The sequence below is a fragment of the Gopherus evgoodei genome, chromosome 3 (genome assembly GCF_007399415.2).
Source record: "Gopherus evgoodei ecotype Sinaloan lineage chromosome 3, rGopEvg1_v1.p, whole genome shotgun sequence".
Lineage (NCBI taxonomy): Eukaryota > Metazoa > Chordata > Testudines > Testudinidae > Gopherus > Gopherus evgoodei.
Window position 1 is genome coordinate 219,478,273 of NC_044324.1, and position 18,544 is coordinate 219,496,816.

General features: G+C 38.8%; 1 protein-coding gene across 2 annotated transcripts in view; it reads right to left on the minus strand.

Moving 5' to 3' along the window:
* Nucleotides 1–18,544, minus strand: part of RALGAPA2 (Ral GTPase activating protein catalytic alpha subunit 2) — a 317,151-nt gene that overhangs the window by 138,104 nt on the left and 160,503 nt on the right. For both annotated transcript variants that reach the window (XM_030558122.1, XM_030558121.1), the window contains 6 exons: nucleotides 18,327–18,385; nucleotides 13,052–13,160; nucleotides 6,470–6,580; nucleotides 5,939–6,007; nucleotides 5,646–5,780; nucleotides 1,802–1,985 (listed from right to left, as the gene is read on the minus strand). In XM_030558122.1, the coding sequence (XP_030413982.1) occupies nucleotides 1,802–1,985; nucleotides 5,646–5,780; nucleotides 5,939–6,007; nucleotides 6,470–6,580; nucleotides 13,052–13,160; nucleotides 18,327–18,385 (667 nt within the window). The remainder of the gene's footprint in view (nucleotides 1–1,801; nucleotides 1,986–5,645; nucleotides 5,781–5,938; nucleotides 6,008–6,469; nucleotides 6,581–13,051; nucleotides 13,161–18,326; nucleotides 18,386–18,544) is intronic.

Consider the following 18,544-nt stretch of genomic DNA (forward strand, 5'->3'; position numbering starts at 1 on the left):
TGAATCCTGTGTAAAAAATATTTCTGTGAAATGATTTATGTAAAGTTTTTAGAACAATATTGAACTCTGGAAGTTATTCTTAATCTAATGCTTGAATTAATGATATTGACCAAAATACATAAATAGATGTTTTCCCTTAGTTAATACATCCTTGTAGCAGTTGATTTTTTTTTAAATGGTTGAATCAAATGTTGTGACACATATAGAACTAAAATTTACTATAAAATATTGTGAGAGAGATGACTCTCTCTCTCTCTCTCATCTACAAAATGTTTATTTGGTCATTTTAGGTATTACAATCACAGGAGTTATTCCTTGCAACAATCCCCAAGAAATGCTGCATGTTTATAGTTCTTTACTAGAATTTTATATTATTCAGCTTGCCAGCGTCTATGGATGACATGTTTTGGTTTTCAATAAATCAGATAAGGTCCAAGTTCTGCTCTCAAACGTTCCTACTGAGACTCTGCTTAAAACCAATATTTACAAAGTTAAAGTCATTTTTAGTAAAAAGAGAAGAGCCACTGCTGTTTGGAGAGTTTTCATATTATTCCATTAACATCAGATCACTGATGATGCTGCACTTGTTTAGCTTCCGACAAACATGGTAAACAGTGGATTAGCCACACAGTTCTCAAAAGGATTTGATTTGGAGTTAATTTTATTCAGTCAGTTTTAATTCTGTATATGTAGCCACAAGAAAAAGTGATTGTCCAATGCCATCATATCTTTGACTTTCTCACACAGAAAAGGCACATGGGAGAAGTGACTTTTTTTTCCTGTGTTCATCCTAGTAGTTGAACCACTGACAGTGAGTATTAATACTCTATTATTACACAAGGAATTACCGGTAAATTCCATTGACTGGATTACCAATTGTGCCTTTTTACAATGATCTTGTGAGGTTGCGAGATCCTAAGAATTCCATATCATATATCTGCAGTCTATTAATGACTTTGGGAAGTTTTCATGATGCTCTGACAAGCAGCAAAAATAGAGCTGTCTTGAATCTAGCCTCAAACTGTTGTGCATCAGAACCCAGTTTTTATTACTACAAACTCTGATCTGAGAATTTGAATTCAATCTAACTGCAGAATTTTTTTGCAGATTAAATTTGAATCAATAGATAAGGTCATCTTCTCTGTCATACATCACTAAACAACTAAAATTAACATAGAAAGCATACTCACAATTAACATTTTTTATATACTTTACCGCAATACTATTATCCACCTAAACTCCAAATGAGAATTTCAATTAGACTTCTTAACTGGGACAAAAATGTACTCTCTTGCCATTCTAGCTTAGATGTGTTAGGAGTTCCCAGTCCTCTCTCTTTTCAAAACAGTATATCAACTTCCTTATGTGGTTAACTAGTTGATGGTTTTCCCTTCAAAAAGAGGGCTCTTGAGGTAAACATTTATCATTTGGAGTCATACTGAAGATGTCTTTGTTTTCTTTTGACACATTTGCAGCCATAATTTATCAAGGCTGCTATCTTATCTACAAAGAAATTCCAGCTTTGACACATTTTAGTAAGCATCAAGAGGTGCGTGAAATTTTCTAGTTCCTCACTGGTATTCTCCTAATATAGTGAATACACCTAACATAAGTGAACTCCAGACTATGAATGCGTTGAACCACATGGCTTTCCCTGTAAAATACCTGTAGAATTATTCAGTGTTACCTGTGTAAGCATGTTTTTCAACTAAGAAATGCCACTTAGCAGGTTATTAAATCCTCAGATTGTTAATGTTGAAATCCTAGCAGTCTTCAAGTTATTTTCTTTTGAGTTACTTACCCTCAACAACAGTGAGCAGATTTCCCAAATCTGGGGTGGAATGGGAGTGTGCTGGCTCAGAATTCTTGACATTTCCCAATGGCAAAAATGGATCATAGTCATTAGATGAGAGATCTGCAAGGCTCAGTATGTAATGGCTTTGCTGCGTATATGTGTTTGAACCGTAAACACAACAATGCAACACCTGTAAGAAGAAAAGAGATGAAACTTGTATTAGAAATAAATTGTACAAAAAAAAAAATCAAGTCAAGTGACATACCGTGATGAGATACTATGCTATTACATTCTGACACATTGTAGCACATGTCTAAGGCCTTGTCTACACTGCCACTTACAGTGCTGAAACATTCTTCACTCACGGAGATGGTTTTATTACAGCACTAGGAAAGCTCTCTCCCAGCACTGGAGCTGCAACTACACAGCCATGAGCTTTAATGTCAGCTGTGTAGACATACCCTAAATCTTGCTGCTTCTTCCTACATCACTTTGCTAAAATGAAACCCTAGTCCAGGCCCTCATTTTGTATCTTGACTAGCTCAACAACCTCCATTTACAACATTCTGCCTTCTGGCCTTGACAAATTAAATTCCTCCCTGCTTGCATCAATTCAAATAATTGCTGCAAAGATTATTTTCGCAGCTCATTGCTTTGACTAAGTCACCCTTCTCTTTGCATCTCTCCACTGGCTTTTGCTTCTCCGTTACTATCCTACTTGTCATCCCTTTTGAGGTCCTTCATGGCTTATCCTTATCCTACCTATCACCTTTCAAACTATCAAGAGGTTAACTCCTGCCTCCACTATGACAATGCCACCAGCCTTTATTGTCCCACTTGCTAAATTTTCAGATAAGCATCTTTGTGTTTCTGTCCCATGCTGCCCTTCATAAACATTTGCATTACCTCTCCATAAAACTCTCCTTTGCTAGGGTGACGAGATGTCCTGATTTGATAGGGACAGTCTCAATTTGTGTGTCTTTTTCTTATATACGCTCCTATTACCCTACACTCCGTCCTGATTTTTCACATTTGCTGTCTGGTCACCCTATCTTTTGCTGTGATGTCTACTAAAAACTTGACAACACATATACATCTGGTGTGCTGAGAATGCTGCCCATTATGCTGCCCAGTATTGTCTCTGTTTCCTGGTGCTCTCCCAATCTGTCTCTTGAATCCACCTGTTCTCTCTTGTCTTATACTTAGATTATAAGTTCTGTGGGGCATGGACCATCATTTTTGGGTGTTCATACACCACGTAGCACAATGGGACCCTGGTCCAAGACTGGGGCTCCTCTGGGCTAGTACAATGCAAATTATTATTATTAATAATAAATATGATATATTATTGATATAGTAATAATGTCTATTGTTAAATTCTCACCAATTCTTTAAGAATGAAAGAAAATGCTTTTTCTTATCAAATTATCTTTTTATCAGTAAACTACTACATTAGCCATGAAAACAAAACTATTTATCATCACAGATCTTGATTTTAAATAAAAGCAGCATCAACATGCTATTTTTATATTTGGAAAATGCATTTATGCATATTTTAAAGCAAGACTGACTTCATGCTTGTTAAGCACAATTTCACAATTAGGACAAGATCAATTGTGGTATATTGTTATAAATTGGAATGTCATTCCTTAGGCATATGCACACATATTCAAAAGTCTATTACATCAGTTATAAACTAGATTATTTTGATTACTTGAAAGATTTACTGAAGCTTCATAAAACATGTTTAACTTACTTATGGAAAATTTTGCTAATTAGATATAGTTGTATTATATTTCTTGTCTTCATTTGATGATGATGGGCATTTGCATTAAGTGAATAAGTTCTACAAGTGTCTTAGGACGAGCAGTCATGGAGACTGCTCTTTATTTTGAATGGATGCTTGTCCACTGGGAAATGGCCACAAAGCTGAAACTGGTTTTACACAACTGTAGACTTCTATCTCCTCAGTATCAGAGGGGTAGCGGTGTTAGTCTGCATCTGTAAAAAGTGACAAAGACAGGACTCTTTGTCGCTATCTCCTCAGTGCTGGCCTTGAGTATTTATAGTGTGTTATTCTACAGAGCTCCTCTAAGGGGACCTCATTCAACAGTCACAGCTCTGACAGCAGGAGGTGCATATAGTTTTCATCCAGATCCAGCTGTCCTGATAAACACATGTGCAAGAAAGTAATAACATTGCCATGGATCTCCTAAGATCCTCAAGACAGGAACTCCCTTCTTTGTGACGTTTACTAGTCATGCCATTAGAAAACAGTAACTCTTCACTTAATATTGCAGTCATGTTCCTGAAAAATGTGACTTTAAGCGAAACTATGTTAAGCAAACCCAATTTCCCCATAAGAATTAATGTAAATTGTGGGGGTTAGCTAAGTTCCTGGGAATTTTTTTTTGCCAGATAAAAGATATTATATACATTGTAAACAATTTTAATTTTAAAGAAAAAAATTTAATACTACAATCATCACTGCTGAGCCTGAAACTTGGTTGAGGTGGTGGAGTCAGAGAGTGGAAGAGGATGGATTGTCCGGCTGCACCTCTTGCTGTTCTTGCAAGCACAGGCACAGACTTTGCCGAGGGCAGGGGACTCAACCCTCGGCCCATCCACTCCACCCCTTCCTGCAAACCCCATCCTTAACCTGTCTCTTCTCCTCCCTCCTCCTCCCCCTTTACTCCACATGCCACATCCTTGCCCTGCCCTCTCACTCCCCTGCCTCCTGTCCACGGCGATCAGCTGGTTTGTGGCATTCAGAAGGCTAGGGGGAGGAGAGAGGATGCGGCGCGCAGCCTCCTCCGACTCCAGCCTGCGGCAATCAGCTGGTTTGCAGCATTCAGGAGGCAGGGTACGGAGGGGGAAGGCTGTGTGCTGCATCCTCGCTCCTCCTCCCAGCATCCTGAACACCACAAGACAGCTGATGGCTTCAGCCAGGAGATGGGGGGAGCAGAGGGAAGGTGCTGATCTGCGGGGTCTGCCAGCGGGTGGGAGGCGCTAGTGGGGGGTGCGTAGAGGAGCTAATAGGGGCCTGCCAGTAGTGGACAAAGCAGAAGGCCAAACGATATTATAGGGGAGCATTGCACAACTTTAAATGAGCATGTTCTGTAACGGAGCAGAGACATAACATAGAAACAACGTTAAGCGAGAGGACGTTAAGTGGGGAGTTACTGTTGGTGTGTCCCCTGGTAGGACTCCTAAGCTCCTTGGGAGCCAGGACTCTGCTTCTGTAGTGTTTTAAGATCTGTTGGCCAAGGCACCTTCTTTTTTCTCTCAAAACTGCCAACCTTTAAAATTTTACACTCCAGAGTTTGTGTGTGTGTAACATTTCAGATCTTGGCATCAAATGACATTTTTTTTTTTAATTGGTATTGATAATGTAATCGAAAGAGTCATGACAAGCAATGCTCAGAATATGCTGTCCTTTTAATTATTTTAACTAACCTATACATGCTATTTTGTTTAGTTATTTATCCACCCAATGATTGAAGCATTTAAATAATCATTTGTACATCTACATGATCCCCCAAACACTACAAACCAGCCCTGATATTTCAAAAAGGAGCCATTTTAACTCCTCTAAGCTCCAAAGCTACTGAGCAGACTTACTTGTAACTTTCCAGAAAATCAAATCAACCTCGTAAATGTTAGGGGTGAAATTTTAATTTGTTTTCATAACTAACCCATGGATTTAAACAGTAACTGAAAAACTTCAATGTAATTCAAATGATGGAATCATCAGTTATACCTCCATAACGCTTCTGTGCCTCAGTGATCTTTACACCTTTAAAAACTTTGTTAAAAAACAGTTCATACTGAAATAATTCTTCATACTCACCCTATATATGTAATCCAGTAAGGGAGCTTCAGAGGAATGTTGATCTTCCAGAACAGTAGACACTGGCTCTAGTAAGGTTTTCATTGGTAGTGTCATGCACCAATCCAACAAGCAAAGTAATAAAGAAACTATCAACTAAACAGAAACATGCAAAAGAATATATAAGCAATACTCATCATATTCATAAAAATGTTGAAATATTAGCTTAATATTTTAAAATAAGATTTAGGACTAAACAATTTCATTTAATATGTGCAAAAACAATGACGGAGTTTGTGTTTTATGCTACATACCTTTTTATCTGTTTCTACAGAGGAGTATTCAGCACTTGGCAAAAGAAATGCAATGGTGGCCACAAGAATCTGCACAAAAACCAAACCCACAGGCAAACAAAATTACAAAAAGACATTTTGTATCTTTAATAAACAGAAGGCCTGAACCATTGACCTTCAATAGGCTTTGGATGAAGACTATAAAGAGCGGTTAGCAGCCATTTTTATATATAGCATCTGAATCAAACAGAGTTCCACATTGTTAGCAGATTCTAGAAAGAAATTAGAGCAAGTTGGAAAAAAATCACACTGGCACCAGCAAACTATAGCAAAGAACTCTCCTAATAATGATTGCAGAAGGAAGCAAAGAAAGTTAGAGTTCTAAGATTGTAACTTTATGGTAAGCAACAATTCTTTCAACTGTGAAAAATAGCATCAGTTGGACATTCTCTTAACTTCGAAGCTTTTTCAATTCCATGAACAATCAACACAGAAAATCAGATGTGTTATTTTCAATTCCCATACATGAGTATTTGAAGAGATAAGACATACTTCAGTAATTTTCCTGGATAGAGAGGATTCATACTTCTGAAGCTTTTCCCAATAAGAAACTAGCAGCTGAAGAACATCACAGGCTATCTGAGCTACCAGTTTATTAGAAAACTGTAAGAGAAAAAATAAAATTAAACAAAGAAGTATCATGCCAGAAAAAGACTGTTCACATATAATAAACAGTAATGTCAGAGTTTCTACTATTTTAAATGGTACTACAGCCACAAAAACTACATTAAAGGAAAATGAAGGTTACCTGCAACTGGAATTCTTCGAGATGCTTTTGGATTTTGTGCAGCCTAGTGGTGCTTAACAAGAGAACCTTTTCCAAGCAGTATCTATTAAAGTGCTCGTGTGTCCCCTCCTAGCCCACTCCCTAGTGCCACCGAATGTTCTGAAGGTGAGACTATATAAGGAGGAGTGCCCTCTACCAACTCAGTTCCTTTCACCAACCCAGAGGAACAGAACGAAAACAACTCAGAAAAAAAGGAGAAGTGTGAACATGCAGAGCCCTCTTGAAGAACTCCAGTTACAAGTAATCAATCTTCATTTCTTTTTTTGAATGGCTCTGCCTATTGCCACTTATGGGTAGTTTGATAAGCAGTACTGAAAATAACCTGGAAGAGAGAACAGAGTCCTAAATAAATTGAGAACACACTGATGTGCTAAGTTCTCTCCTGAAAAGTCAAGGATCCTGAACTATAGGATGACTCAGATGTTGCCCTACCCCAACCACAGTTTGACACATCTCAAGTTACCTTCACTGAAAGTGAAGGGGGATTGAACTGGACACCCCTGAACATGCTCTCTGACTATCACATCAATAATTCTAGAATGTTTAGAGGCATGCTGACTAACATCTGGAGATTGTTCAGATTTGGTCTGTAAACCTGAGACAGTCAAAGTTGCATTGGCCTCACTGTGAGTTCTGCAAACGGAGTCACATATGTTGAAGCTGCCATAAGACCCACCAAGAAGGTTATTTTCTTATTTTGACATATTTGGATGTATATAACATATTGAGCTATTTTTGAAAATCTGTTCTCTGGTAAAAAGGCTTTCCCTGCTACCAAGTCCTATATGGAGCCTATGAATAAAATCAGCAAAGAGTCCTGTGGCACCTTATAGACTAACAGATGTTTTGGAGCATGAGCTTTTGTGGGTGAATACCCACTTCGTCAGATGCATGCAGTGGAAATTATATTAAATTAAATTTCCAGTACATGCATCTGACGAAGTGGGTATTCACCTACGAAAGCTTATGCTCCAAAACGTCTGTTAGTTTATAAGGTGTCACAGGACTCTTTGCTGCTTTTACAGATCCAGACTAACACAGCTACCCCTCTGATACTATGAATAAAATGTTCTGAGTTGGAGTTTTGCCATTCAGGAGAAATCCCATTTCTGAAAAAAAGCAACAGGGCTTAATAAACCATCACAAATAGCCTTTAACAGACAATCATCAGAATAGGGTAAACAAAAATACCTCGCTTTCTCAATTGAGCCTCCATGACAGAGAAGCACTTTGTAAGAACTCTTGGTGATGTAGAGAGGTCAAACAACAGCCCTTTATACTGGAAATGGTGTCCCACCACCACAAAATGAAGGTACTTCCTATGACTGTGTCAATGAAAATGTGTCCTTTAAATCAAGAGTCAAAAACCCAATCCATAATTGAAAGCAAAGGGATTCTGGAGGCCAGAGTTAACATATGAAACCAAAACTTCAGAACATACTTGTTTAGGTTTCTTAAATCTAAAATGTAATGAACCCTACCCCCCATCATTTTTCAGCACCAGAAAGTATCTTGAATAAAACCTCAGATCCTGTAGGTGCTCTCATACCTCATTAACAACCCCCACGAGAAGAAATTTCTGTATGTCTGAAAAGTAGACTAGCCTTGTGAGAAGGTTCTCTAAAAAGAGATGGGCAAGGGAAATTGAAAGGGGTAGTTTCCTGAACTGAATGGCATAGTCCCTCTCTATTTGTCAGATGTAATATGCCTGCATCTGATGATAAAATGGGCTAGCATGTCTCCAAACACTGGTGGGGAAGGGTCGTCGTCATTGATTCTAGACTCTCAATCTTCATATCAAGTGTGAGACGAAGATGACAGAAAGGTAGCAGATTGCTTACAGTTAGGCCTCGATTTAGAAGACCTTTTCTCAGGCTGACTCTGTAAACACGTAGACTGCTGGTGCTGTTGTAGATGTCTTTGATTTGATAAGAAATAAGCTGAAGATAACTGTGGATAATACAGTCTCTGATAATGGAAATAAAAAATAGAAAGTCTCCTAGTAGAAGTAATGAAGCACAAAGATCTTGTCTTCTTCAGCTTCTGGCAACTCATCTGTCTTTTCACAGGAAAGACCATTTCCTCTGAAGACGAGATCCTTCACTTTAATTGCAGTATGACAAGTCAGAGAAGAGGAATGAAGCCAAACATGTCTCTTTAAGTAACTGCAGGAGTCAGTGATCCAGCAGAAGAGTCTGAAGCATCAAATGAAGTCTTGAGAGAGTGCTTTGCTACATTTTGACTCTCCATTAGGATTGCATTTCCCAATCTCTTTTGTCATTTGGAAAATCCTGCACAAACAGTGCTTTCTTTTCCCACAGGTGGAACTGTTAGCGAGCTATAACAGCTTGGTAATTTGCCACCTTATTACCAAGAGAGGAACAAGAGAACATTGTTCTCCCTAGGGAATCAATCTTCTTTCCTTCTCTGGCTATATGGGTCCAAACCTCAATCTATTACTGGCAGCAGTCACCACCAGTGCCGCAGGTACAAAGTGTGAATGCAAATATGCAAACCTCACTGCTGATATAATTTGTCTGTTTTCTTGGAATAAGTTGGCAAGAGGCAGGAGAGGACCAGGCAGCCTTAGCAGGCTGAAGCAAACTGTCAAGGATTGGTAACGACATCCTATTCTTAGAGGTAGCCCCAAAAATGTAAACACCAGGGAGGATGTCTCTTGCACAGGCACTACAGTTAAATGCAAAGTTTACACCGTGTGATCCACTAAATCATGAAATTTCAGCATGTCCTCAGAAGGGGAAGAGGCAAAAGCCATTCCTGCATGCTCACATGGTGACAAATCAGGATCATAGTCAGTGCCAGCATGCTCCAATTTTAAAAAAGGAGCAATCTCCTCATTATCTTCTTTAGACAAGAGTATCAGGGACTACTGTTTGAGGTGCAGATGGATATAGTGGAATCAGATGCAAGGATTTCTCCCCCACCAAATCCTTTGCAGATGAAACATCACCTCTCCATCCATAAGGAGGACAACTGAAAAGTTCCTGTGGTGGCTGCCAATAAGGTCATGGAGGCCAGAAATGCCAGTCTTCCTGGCAACTGGATATGGGAACATACCTACAAGAGGACCACCAAAAAGAGGAACAAATCAGGAGGAAACAGGTCTCTATTATTCCTCTATTCTCCTCTAGATACAGATCCAGTCTGGATCCACTGTGGAATGCACCAGAGACAACAGACCCAGAGGGCAGAAACAAATGGAGAGAAAGTTCTTTGTAGAAAGAAAACTGTTAGGAGGAGGATGTTTAGACATATCAGGAGATAGACTGACAAACTCCTCTATTATTCTCCATTTCTCAGGTGAAGAAGATGCAGATCTCAGAATGGTCAAAACCTGTCTCTTTTTCAAGACCCTGTGTTTCTCACTCAGATCCAAGGAATGCTCGAAAGCTATACAGTGCACATCAGCTACCAAAGTAGAAGTCTACTTTGGAACCGAAGATGAACCTGGAACTGGAGTAGGGGTTACAGCTAGAGCTAGAGACTTGGACAACACAGGATCCAACGAAATACTCAAATCCACCTTCTTGGATCCAGAAGCTGAGCCCAGAACTTTCTTTGATTTGGGTACTCTGTCAAAATATACCTTGGATCTGAGGACTGCCTGGATCCAGAAGGTTCATCCTCCAGGGCCTCCTTATGGAGAAGCACCTGCAACCAATTCTGCCCCTCCCTGTGAGCTCTGGGTATAAAAGTCCAGCAGATGGAACACCTAGAAAGTGAGTTATGCTCTCCCAAGCACCTGAGGCACCTAATGTGATCATCTGACACCAAGAAGACAGCAGAGTACAAAGCACACCTCTTGAACTATCCCAGCTTCTTTTTCTTCTTTGGTTCTGCCATAACCTGGAACTGGGCTACTAACTGCCAATCTATACTTAACACAAACTACAATACTTAACAACTAACAATTCACAACGGAGACATACATCCCCCACCATCCCTGGATCTGAATGGACCGGAGTGGTTCAGTTGTGTCTAGGCAAGCAGTTGGAAGGAACTAAGGTGGTAGAGGACCTTGTGACCCCTTATACAGCCTTGCCATCAGAATGTTTGGAGACACTGGGGGGGAGGGGGAAATGGGTAGGAGAGGGCGTGTGAGCTTGCTAATGGACACTGCTTAGAGAAGGTTCTACCATTAGGCACAATTAGGTGGCACAAAACCCATAAGTGGGAATATGCAGAGCCCTTGAAGTAGTAGTTAAGATTGTAAAGTCAAACACTTAAAGTTAGGAAATGCCATAATTAAGATTACCTATGCAACCTTAATGTGGACCTCTTTTGTATATGCATTATATGATGCAGTCTTTAAATATATGATCCACATACTATTTTTCCACAAGATCCTACTCACTTACTCACTCTGTGAGAATGGTGCATGAGTAGTCTGGTTGGTATGTAGGAGCGATGGAGCATGCTCAGTGCAGATGGACTCTTCAAAGAATTTAGCTGCCAAACTAACAGGTTTCCACTGAACATGTGCAAACAAGATCATTTCAAAGGCTCAGAAAGTGGCCAAATTAGGGTGAATTTTTACAGAAAAGGCAAAAGGCACATCCCTGGCACTAGGTCAATGCCAGTAGCCAAATTTCAAGTCTCTTTTCTATAGCATGGAAATGCTAGAGCTGATGAGCTTCTCAATGACACTGTTAATAATTGTTTTTAATATGGGAAAAATATTTTTCTCTAATCTCATTCTCAGAAACAGCTGAACCATTTTAGCTGAAACTTTCAAAAAATAAATAAAATAAATAAATAAAAACAAACCAGCCTGAGGCAGGTACCCAGCATGGAATATTTCAGCTCAAATGGTTAAAATTTGGCAAAGTTATAAGCAACTAAAAACAGGGTCTTTGGAAAGTGTCAGGCAATCTTAACCAAAGGCATTGCTACCTTCACCACCTATAATCTCCATTATTTAGTATAGTATAACTAATTATTATGAATAGTTATCATTACTTATGTAGTATAACCATTTCCTGCTTATGACAGGTTAAATTTTTTACATGATCTTTTCAAGCTCTGAGTTTTTTACAAGTAGGGCGTCTTAAATCATGCCCAATATTTGTGTAAAGCCTTCAAGTTTTTGTTGTTTGACCAATATATCTCTGTGCACATAATGAAATTTCAAACATACATATGTTTATGAAAATTAAAGGCACATGCTAACAAAGATGATCATACTGTGATTATTTAAAAAATGATCACTAGTTGAATAAAAATAAGTGAATTATTTGAAGATTAAAAATAGAAGATATTTCTTCCACTTCTTCCTTAGATGGCTGAGCCTTACCTATAAGATTTTGAAAAATTATTAACATTTACTAAACTAAATATTTACTATTTCAAAAGAACTGCAGTTCATTCTGTTCTCTATAAGCCAAAAGAAAATATAACTTTCCAATAACTGCACCAAAATTTGATACAATGAATAACTGTCACTCCCCTGCATCTACCAAATTACCAATCATTTGATATGACAGAAAAGTCAATTAACACCATCTCTAGGCAAGTGTCTCCTACCTCTCATCAAAATTTATTTTCAAATGAATGCCTTGTCTTAGACAGTATTTATACAGCTGCAGGAACTTATCAGCCCATAACAAAACTCTATTCCTTTGCCACTATGCGTCTTCAATACAGCTGAAAAGGCTGTATCCAGAAAGCAGCTGTACCACACAAAAATAAGAATCTTTTCAGGATTCTTTTATTCTCCTGCTAATATGTTAACGTAAAACTGTTTCATACATTCCATCTCAACCTTTATTAAAGACAGCATCAAGCAACCTGTGACAGAAGTGGTAGGAAACTGTGGCTGATCCAGGACTCTCATCATTGGTACTCCAATTAGATGCCCTAGAGTACAGTACTTTGGAAAGTCGGTGCCTGTGCTAACAGTGATATTTTAGATAGTCACTGAGTGAAAAACAAGCCAGGTCTGTGGAGCAGCCAGAGAACGTGGAAGATTCTGAAGAAAATTTCAATCAAGCAAAAAATAAATTCATTGAGCAGTTCCATGGTCAGCAAATTCCTGATAATCCCCATAGCATTTAAAAAACAAACTTGCAGACAGATAACGCTGTAAGCATAAAGAACCAAATAATTAGGATATACAACTGGGACACATCTTGATCCTAAGTCAGAAAAGTATTTAAGTACATGCTTAACTTTAAACATATGCTTGATGAATATTTCAAGTATCTAGAATGACTTGTTCATACAAATGTTCCCTTTGTTAATCACACAAACACAATTCATACTAATACCTTCAGTGTTACACCTATAACATTTATTGCATCCTTCACTTGAGGATGGTTTGTGCACTGTACTAGTTCTTCACATATCCAAACTCCAAGGCAGCAAACAGCTATACACCTTTTAAAAAGAGAGGGAAACAATTATTTAGTTATAAAGCTTAAAAAGAATATCCTCCCTTCCTTAACATTTCTCTCTTTCTGAAAAATATATTTTGGAAGATTTCATGATGATTTCTCAATGACACAGTACAGATCTTTTTTACTGGCATATTTTATGGCTAATTACAGAAAGCAACAGAATCAAAGAGAGAGTTTGACATTGACTGAATGTCAGAAAACCTGGGATAAATTTTAAAACTGTGTTCAGGCTGTCTGTACCCTGAGGGTGTGATTTTTTTTAAAAGTACTCAGAAGTGGCCTAACTCTGCTACCCACTGAAGTAAACAGGACTAACTTTAAAGGAAGCAGAATTAGGGAATGCTGAGCGCTTCTAAAAACCAGCCCTAAGTTTCCCTTTCAGCCAGGGAGAAGAGGAGAAAGGGCCCGTCAAGCCACATCTCTTTTTTCTACCTCTTGGCACAACCAATGATTTTGGGAGCAGGGAAGAAAGAAAGAAGGCTCCTTAAACATTCAGAGATGATTTTTGCAAGCAATAGAGGTGCTCACAAAACTTCTAATGCATATGGGTGGGTAGGAAAATTCCCTTCCTGCCAAGAAGCCCTTATAGATTTTCTATTATTTTATAAACGACAGATGGTGTAATAAAGGTGCAGTACACACAGAAGCGTTGATAACAGATTGGTCTCTGTTTCCTGTCCCCAGCCACATAACATGAGTCAGTTTTGTTATAAAAGGCTATACTCCTGTCACAAGGCAGGACTCCAATGGCTACTGCATCTTCCCATTAAAAAAGAATCAACTGTAAATAAAACAGTATCAGTCAAAAACATCAACCACAAATTAATGAAAGAGTAAAAGAAAAGAAAAACCCAAATCCAAACAAACTAACCGATATTTAGGATGGAGATCAGGCTAGACAACCATAAGCCCCTCCAACAGATGGGAGAACTGTTCTGTTTCTTAACAATTGTTTGTTAACTACTGTCTCTGAACCTTAGTGGCTTTCAGACCATGTGGTCACTTCTTCTCTGTTAATTTAACTTTAGTTGTCTATTCAGTACTCAAAACCATTCTTCTGCAATAGGCCATACAACCATGAGGTGTCTCCCCTTCCTGGAGCCTGTGCTTGCTGCTCCTGGTATTTTTCACCACCAGAGACTGAGGCCCGGTCTACAATGGGGGGCGGGAGAGGGGGTGTCACGGAATGTGGGGGAGTCCAGCCCGGTACTCCTCTTCCTGGGACCCACAGTGACTCTCATGCAGCCAGTAAAACAGAAGGTTTATTGGCCAACAGGAATGCAGGGTACAGCAGAGCTTGCAGGCACAGTTAGGACCCCTCAATCGAGTCCTTCTAGAGTTTCAGGGGTGCTTGGGTCCAGCATAGGATCCCCTGAATTCCCCTCATCCAGCCCCAAACCGAAACTGAACTGCCCCTCCTCCAGCCGGCCGATTCCTTTGTCCAGCTTCCCAGACCAAGGTGCTAACCCCCTCCCCCTTACCTGGCTCAGGTTACAGGCCTAAAGATCCTGTCCCTCACCTAAAGACATCCCCAGCTCTCCCATTCCCTATGCAGACAACCCCTGATCCATCACAGGAGGGTCAATGTAAGATATGCAACTTCAGCTACGGTAACTTACTTCCCATCCTCATGGCATGGGATCGATGGCCGTGGCTCCCCCGTCGACTCCACTACTGCCACTCGCTCTGGTGGAGTTCTGGAGTCAATGGGAGCACATTCAGGGATTGATATATCGCATCTAGACGAGACGTGATATATCGATCCCCGATAAATCGATCGCCACACACTGATCCTGTGGGTAGTCTGGACATACCCTGAGTTGGCATACTTTACCTCTATCAGCTCACAAGCATGATCAGTAGCATTCTAAATGTCCCAGAGAGACAATGTGCTTGGTTTTGTTTGCATGTCTTCTGTTCCTCCTGTAAGAATGGACTTCACGGGTCACTAAGATGTAACACCTTGGTGAAGGAGATATTGCTCTTACTTCAGCACGTTGACAGCCACTTTATGTTTGAAACCTTACAGTCACTCTCATTTACAATGGAGATAACTGTTTGGCATTCTTGTTGTAGCCTTCCTCTAGTTCTAGCCTCCTGAAATATAGCTCTTCTGTAACTACCTCAGGATTAACCGTCTTTGGTTCAAGAAGCTTGTTAGATGCTGTTAGACTTTTATCCACAACTTTCTAAACTCTCCTAAAGTATTAAAGAGTGGTGTTGTGCTATTTTAACATTGCTAAGTACTGAACCTTTGAGTTGGCCTGGAGTTTTGGTTTATTTTTAAAATCAAGTTGGTTGCTATTTTTCCCAACTTTCCTGCCAACCCATCTGACTGTGCAATAGTAACCTTTGGAAGCCCTTAGGAATATATAAGCCATTGTCTACAAAACTGATCCATGAACTTCCTGGCTGGGGAAAACCATCAAAGAATAAAATGTTCTCACTAATAATGAAAATATTCCTCCAGTAAAGAATCCTCCAATAAAACTCTAGTAATACATTAACCAAATAAACAATTCCTAGATGAGACACATACACTTCTCTTTCACAATATTATATAGTGAACACTGATCTATTTATATCATGTCATATGACTCACTCATTTCAAAAAAATCAACTTCTAAAAGGATGTCTTCATTAATGGAAAACATCTTTTTATTCATCTTAGTGACTAAGCCTCCCCTTCAGATAAGCAACCATGCCAATTTACCTGAAAAAGCATTACTCTGCTCATTCTTGAAAAACCCAACATTGAGTGAGAAAGACCTTTCCATCTCTCACCCCATCTTCAACCTTGCTATCTTAGGAAAAATCATCAAGGATGTAATGTGTTCATGCTTACAAGACTGGGCTTTACTTTTGATTACAAAAATGATTTGTAAAAGAACTGTATATTGCATTAAAATATATTAGGTCAGATCCTTCTGCCACTTTAGTCAAGGCTAAAGCTCTCGTTGAAGTCAGTGGCAAAGAAAAGCACCGACAGGATTTTTTTTTTTAACTTCTTTCTTTGTCTGGTATCACAGTCTTTATTGTTTAAATGTAAAGTTTAGCATTTCTTTTAATTTAGAGTCCTTAAAAGAACCTTCTCCCAAAATAGGTGGCAAGCTCTTGTTTATAGCTATGATCTACTCCGTGTATTTTCTGACCTTTAATTAAATGTTGCATATAACTAATAGCATGTTAAAAATATGCAGATTTTGAATATCTAAAGATAGAGCTGATGGATTCAAATGCCTCCTTCAAAGCTGTATGCAATATTGCTGTAGCCATGTTGGTCCCTGGATATTAGAGAGACAAAGTGAGTGAGGTAACATCTTTTGTTGGACCAACTTCTGTTGGTGAGAGAGACAAGCTTTTAAGCTTACACAGAGCTCTTCTTCAGGGCTGGGAAAGGTATTCAGTATCACAGCTAAATACAAAGTGACATAGATTGTTTACCATAAGTAGTTAGCACATACACCTCTATCCCTATAGAATGCTGTCTTCGGGAGCCAAAAAAACTTACCACATTATAGGTGAAACCGCGTTATATCGAACTTGCTTTGATTCACCGGAGTGCGCAGCCCCGCCCCTCTGGAGCACTGCTTTACCGCATTATATTCAAATTCGCGTTATATTGGATCACGTTATATGGGAATAGAGGGGTATTTCAATAGCCCATTCAAGGTGAAGCGGCCCATGAACACTCCTCCAGTCATAGGGAGGAAACAAAGCAGCTAACAACACCGCCCACCAACTGCCTTCCCTGCCCTCTTCCTTTACCCCCTATGACTGGAGGGATATTAACAGGCCACTTTACCCTGAACGGTTGCCCATCTTGTCTCTCTAATAACCGAGCACTGAAACAGTTACAACTGCACTTTTATCATGGGTAGTCAATAGGTGGATCATGGGCCAAATCCAGACTGTCAGACACTTCCAAACAGACTGCAAAATCTTATTATTTACTTATTGTTATTGTTATTATTTTTGTATTATTTTCTCTGGAATCTAGACCTTGAATATACCTTGACCAAGAAGTTTGAACCTTGACAAAAAATAATTGATTACCCCCGCCTTTTATCCTTCAAAGTTGTCAGGACATATGTAAATATATTCGACATTCAGTAAACCACGCTGAAAATGTCTTAAGAGTGGACACCACACTGTTTGCCTGCTTTTTACATTACTCAGGATGATATGCTTTGCCTATCAGATTAACCTTTTTAGTAAGAAAATGCGTAAGAGATTTTATTAAAACTGATATTTGAAAGGGGAAAATAAAGGCTGAAAAGAAACTTTTTGGTTTTATTTTAAATATAAGGTTTCTTTTTTTAGTAAGGATTTGAAAACATGAGTTATAGTGATAGACTCAATTTATTTAGCTTAACAACAGGAAGGTTAAAGGGTGAATTGATTACAGTCTATATGTATCTATATGCAGAACAAATATTTAATAATGGACTTTTAAATCTAATACAGAACAAAATTTAATCCAACAACTGAAAGTTGAAGCTAGACACATTCAGAGTAGAAATAAGGTGTACATTTTTATCGGTGAGAATACTAAATCATTGGAACAATTTACTAAGTGTTGTAGGGGATTCTCCATCAGTGACAATTTTAAAATCAAGACTGGATGTTTTTCTGATATGCTCTAGGAATTATTTTGGGGAAGTTCTATGGCCTGTGTTATACAGGAGGTCAGACCAGATAATCAAAATGGTCCCTTCTGACCTTGGAATCTACGAATAAGTACAAAATCAAAAAGACAAGGCTTCAAGGTATGTATGTAGGGTAACAGTCCAAATTCTGGTCTTCCTTGCACTGTGACTGAGAGCAACATTTGGCCCTGCTGTCTGTGCTACAAAACAAAAGTTAAAAAAGGGAACCGTGGACATAGTTACTCGTTTACAGGTAGATGAAATGATAGTAATAAAAAGCACCCACAAGAATATAATATTCTTTCACAAGAAATTTCAGTCCAATCCATTAAAAAACCTTTACAACACACTCAGTTTCAAATATCCCCCAAAACACTGTCATCCAATCTATTATTTTTGATACTGTTCAAGTTGAATGGCCTCCATACCAACTTATTTCTGTTTCAATTTACCATCTTAAGACTCCACAGTATTTTCTCTTTCATTCAGGATTTTACCTTGCAGCTTCACTGGGCTCATCTGTGGCATTCTTCAATAGAATATTTATGAGGTAACACTAAAACAATAAAAATTAATTAGAATAAACACTTTTTCCACAGATTACTTCTCTATTAATTCAAGTGTGTTAGATACCTAATTCGGACTGGGTCACAAGTGAAATAAATTAGGTAGTTTCAGTACACTCTTTCTAAGGGATATTTGTTTCATATCATAT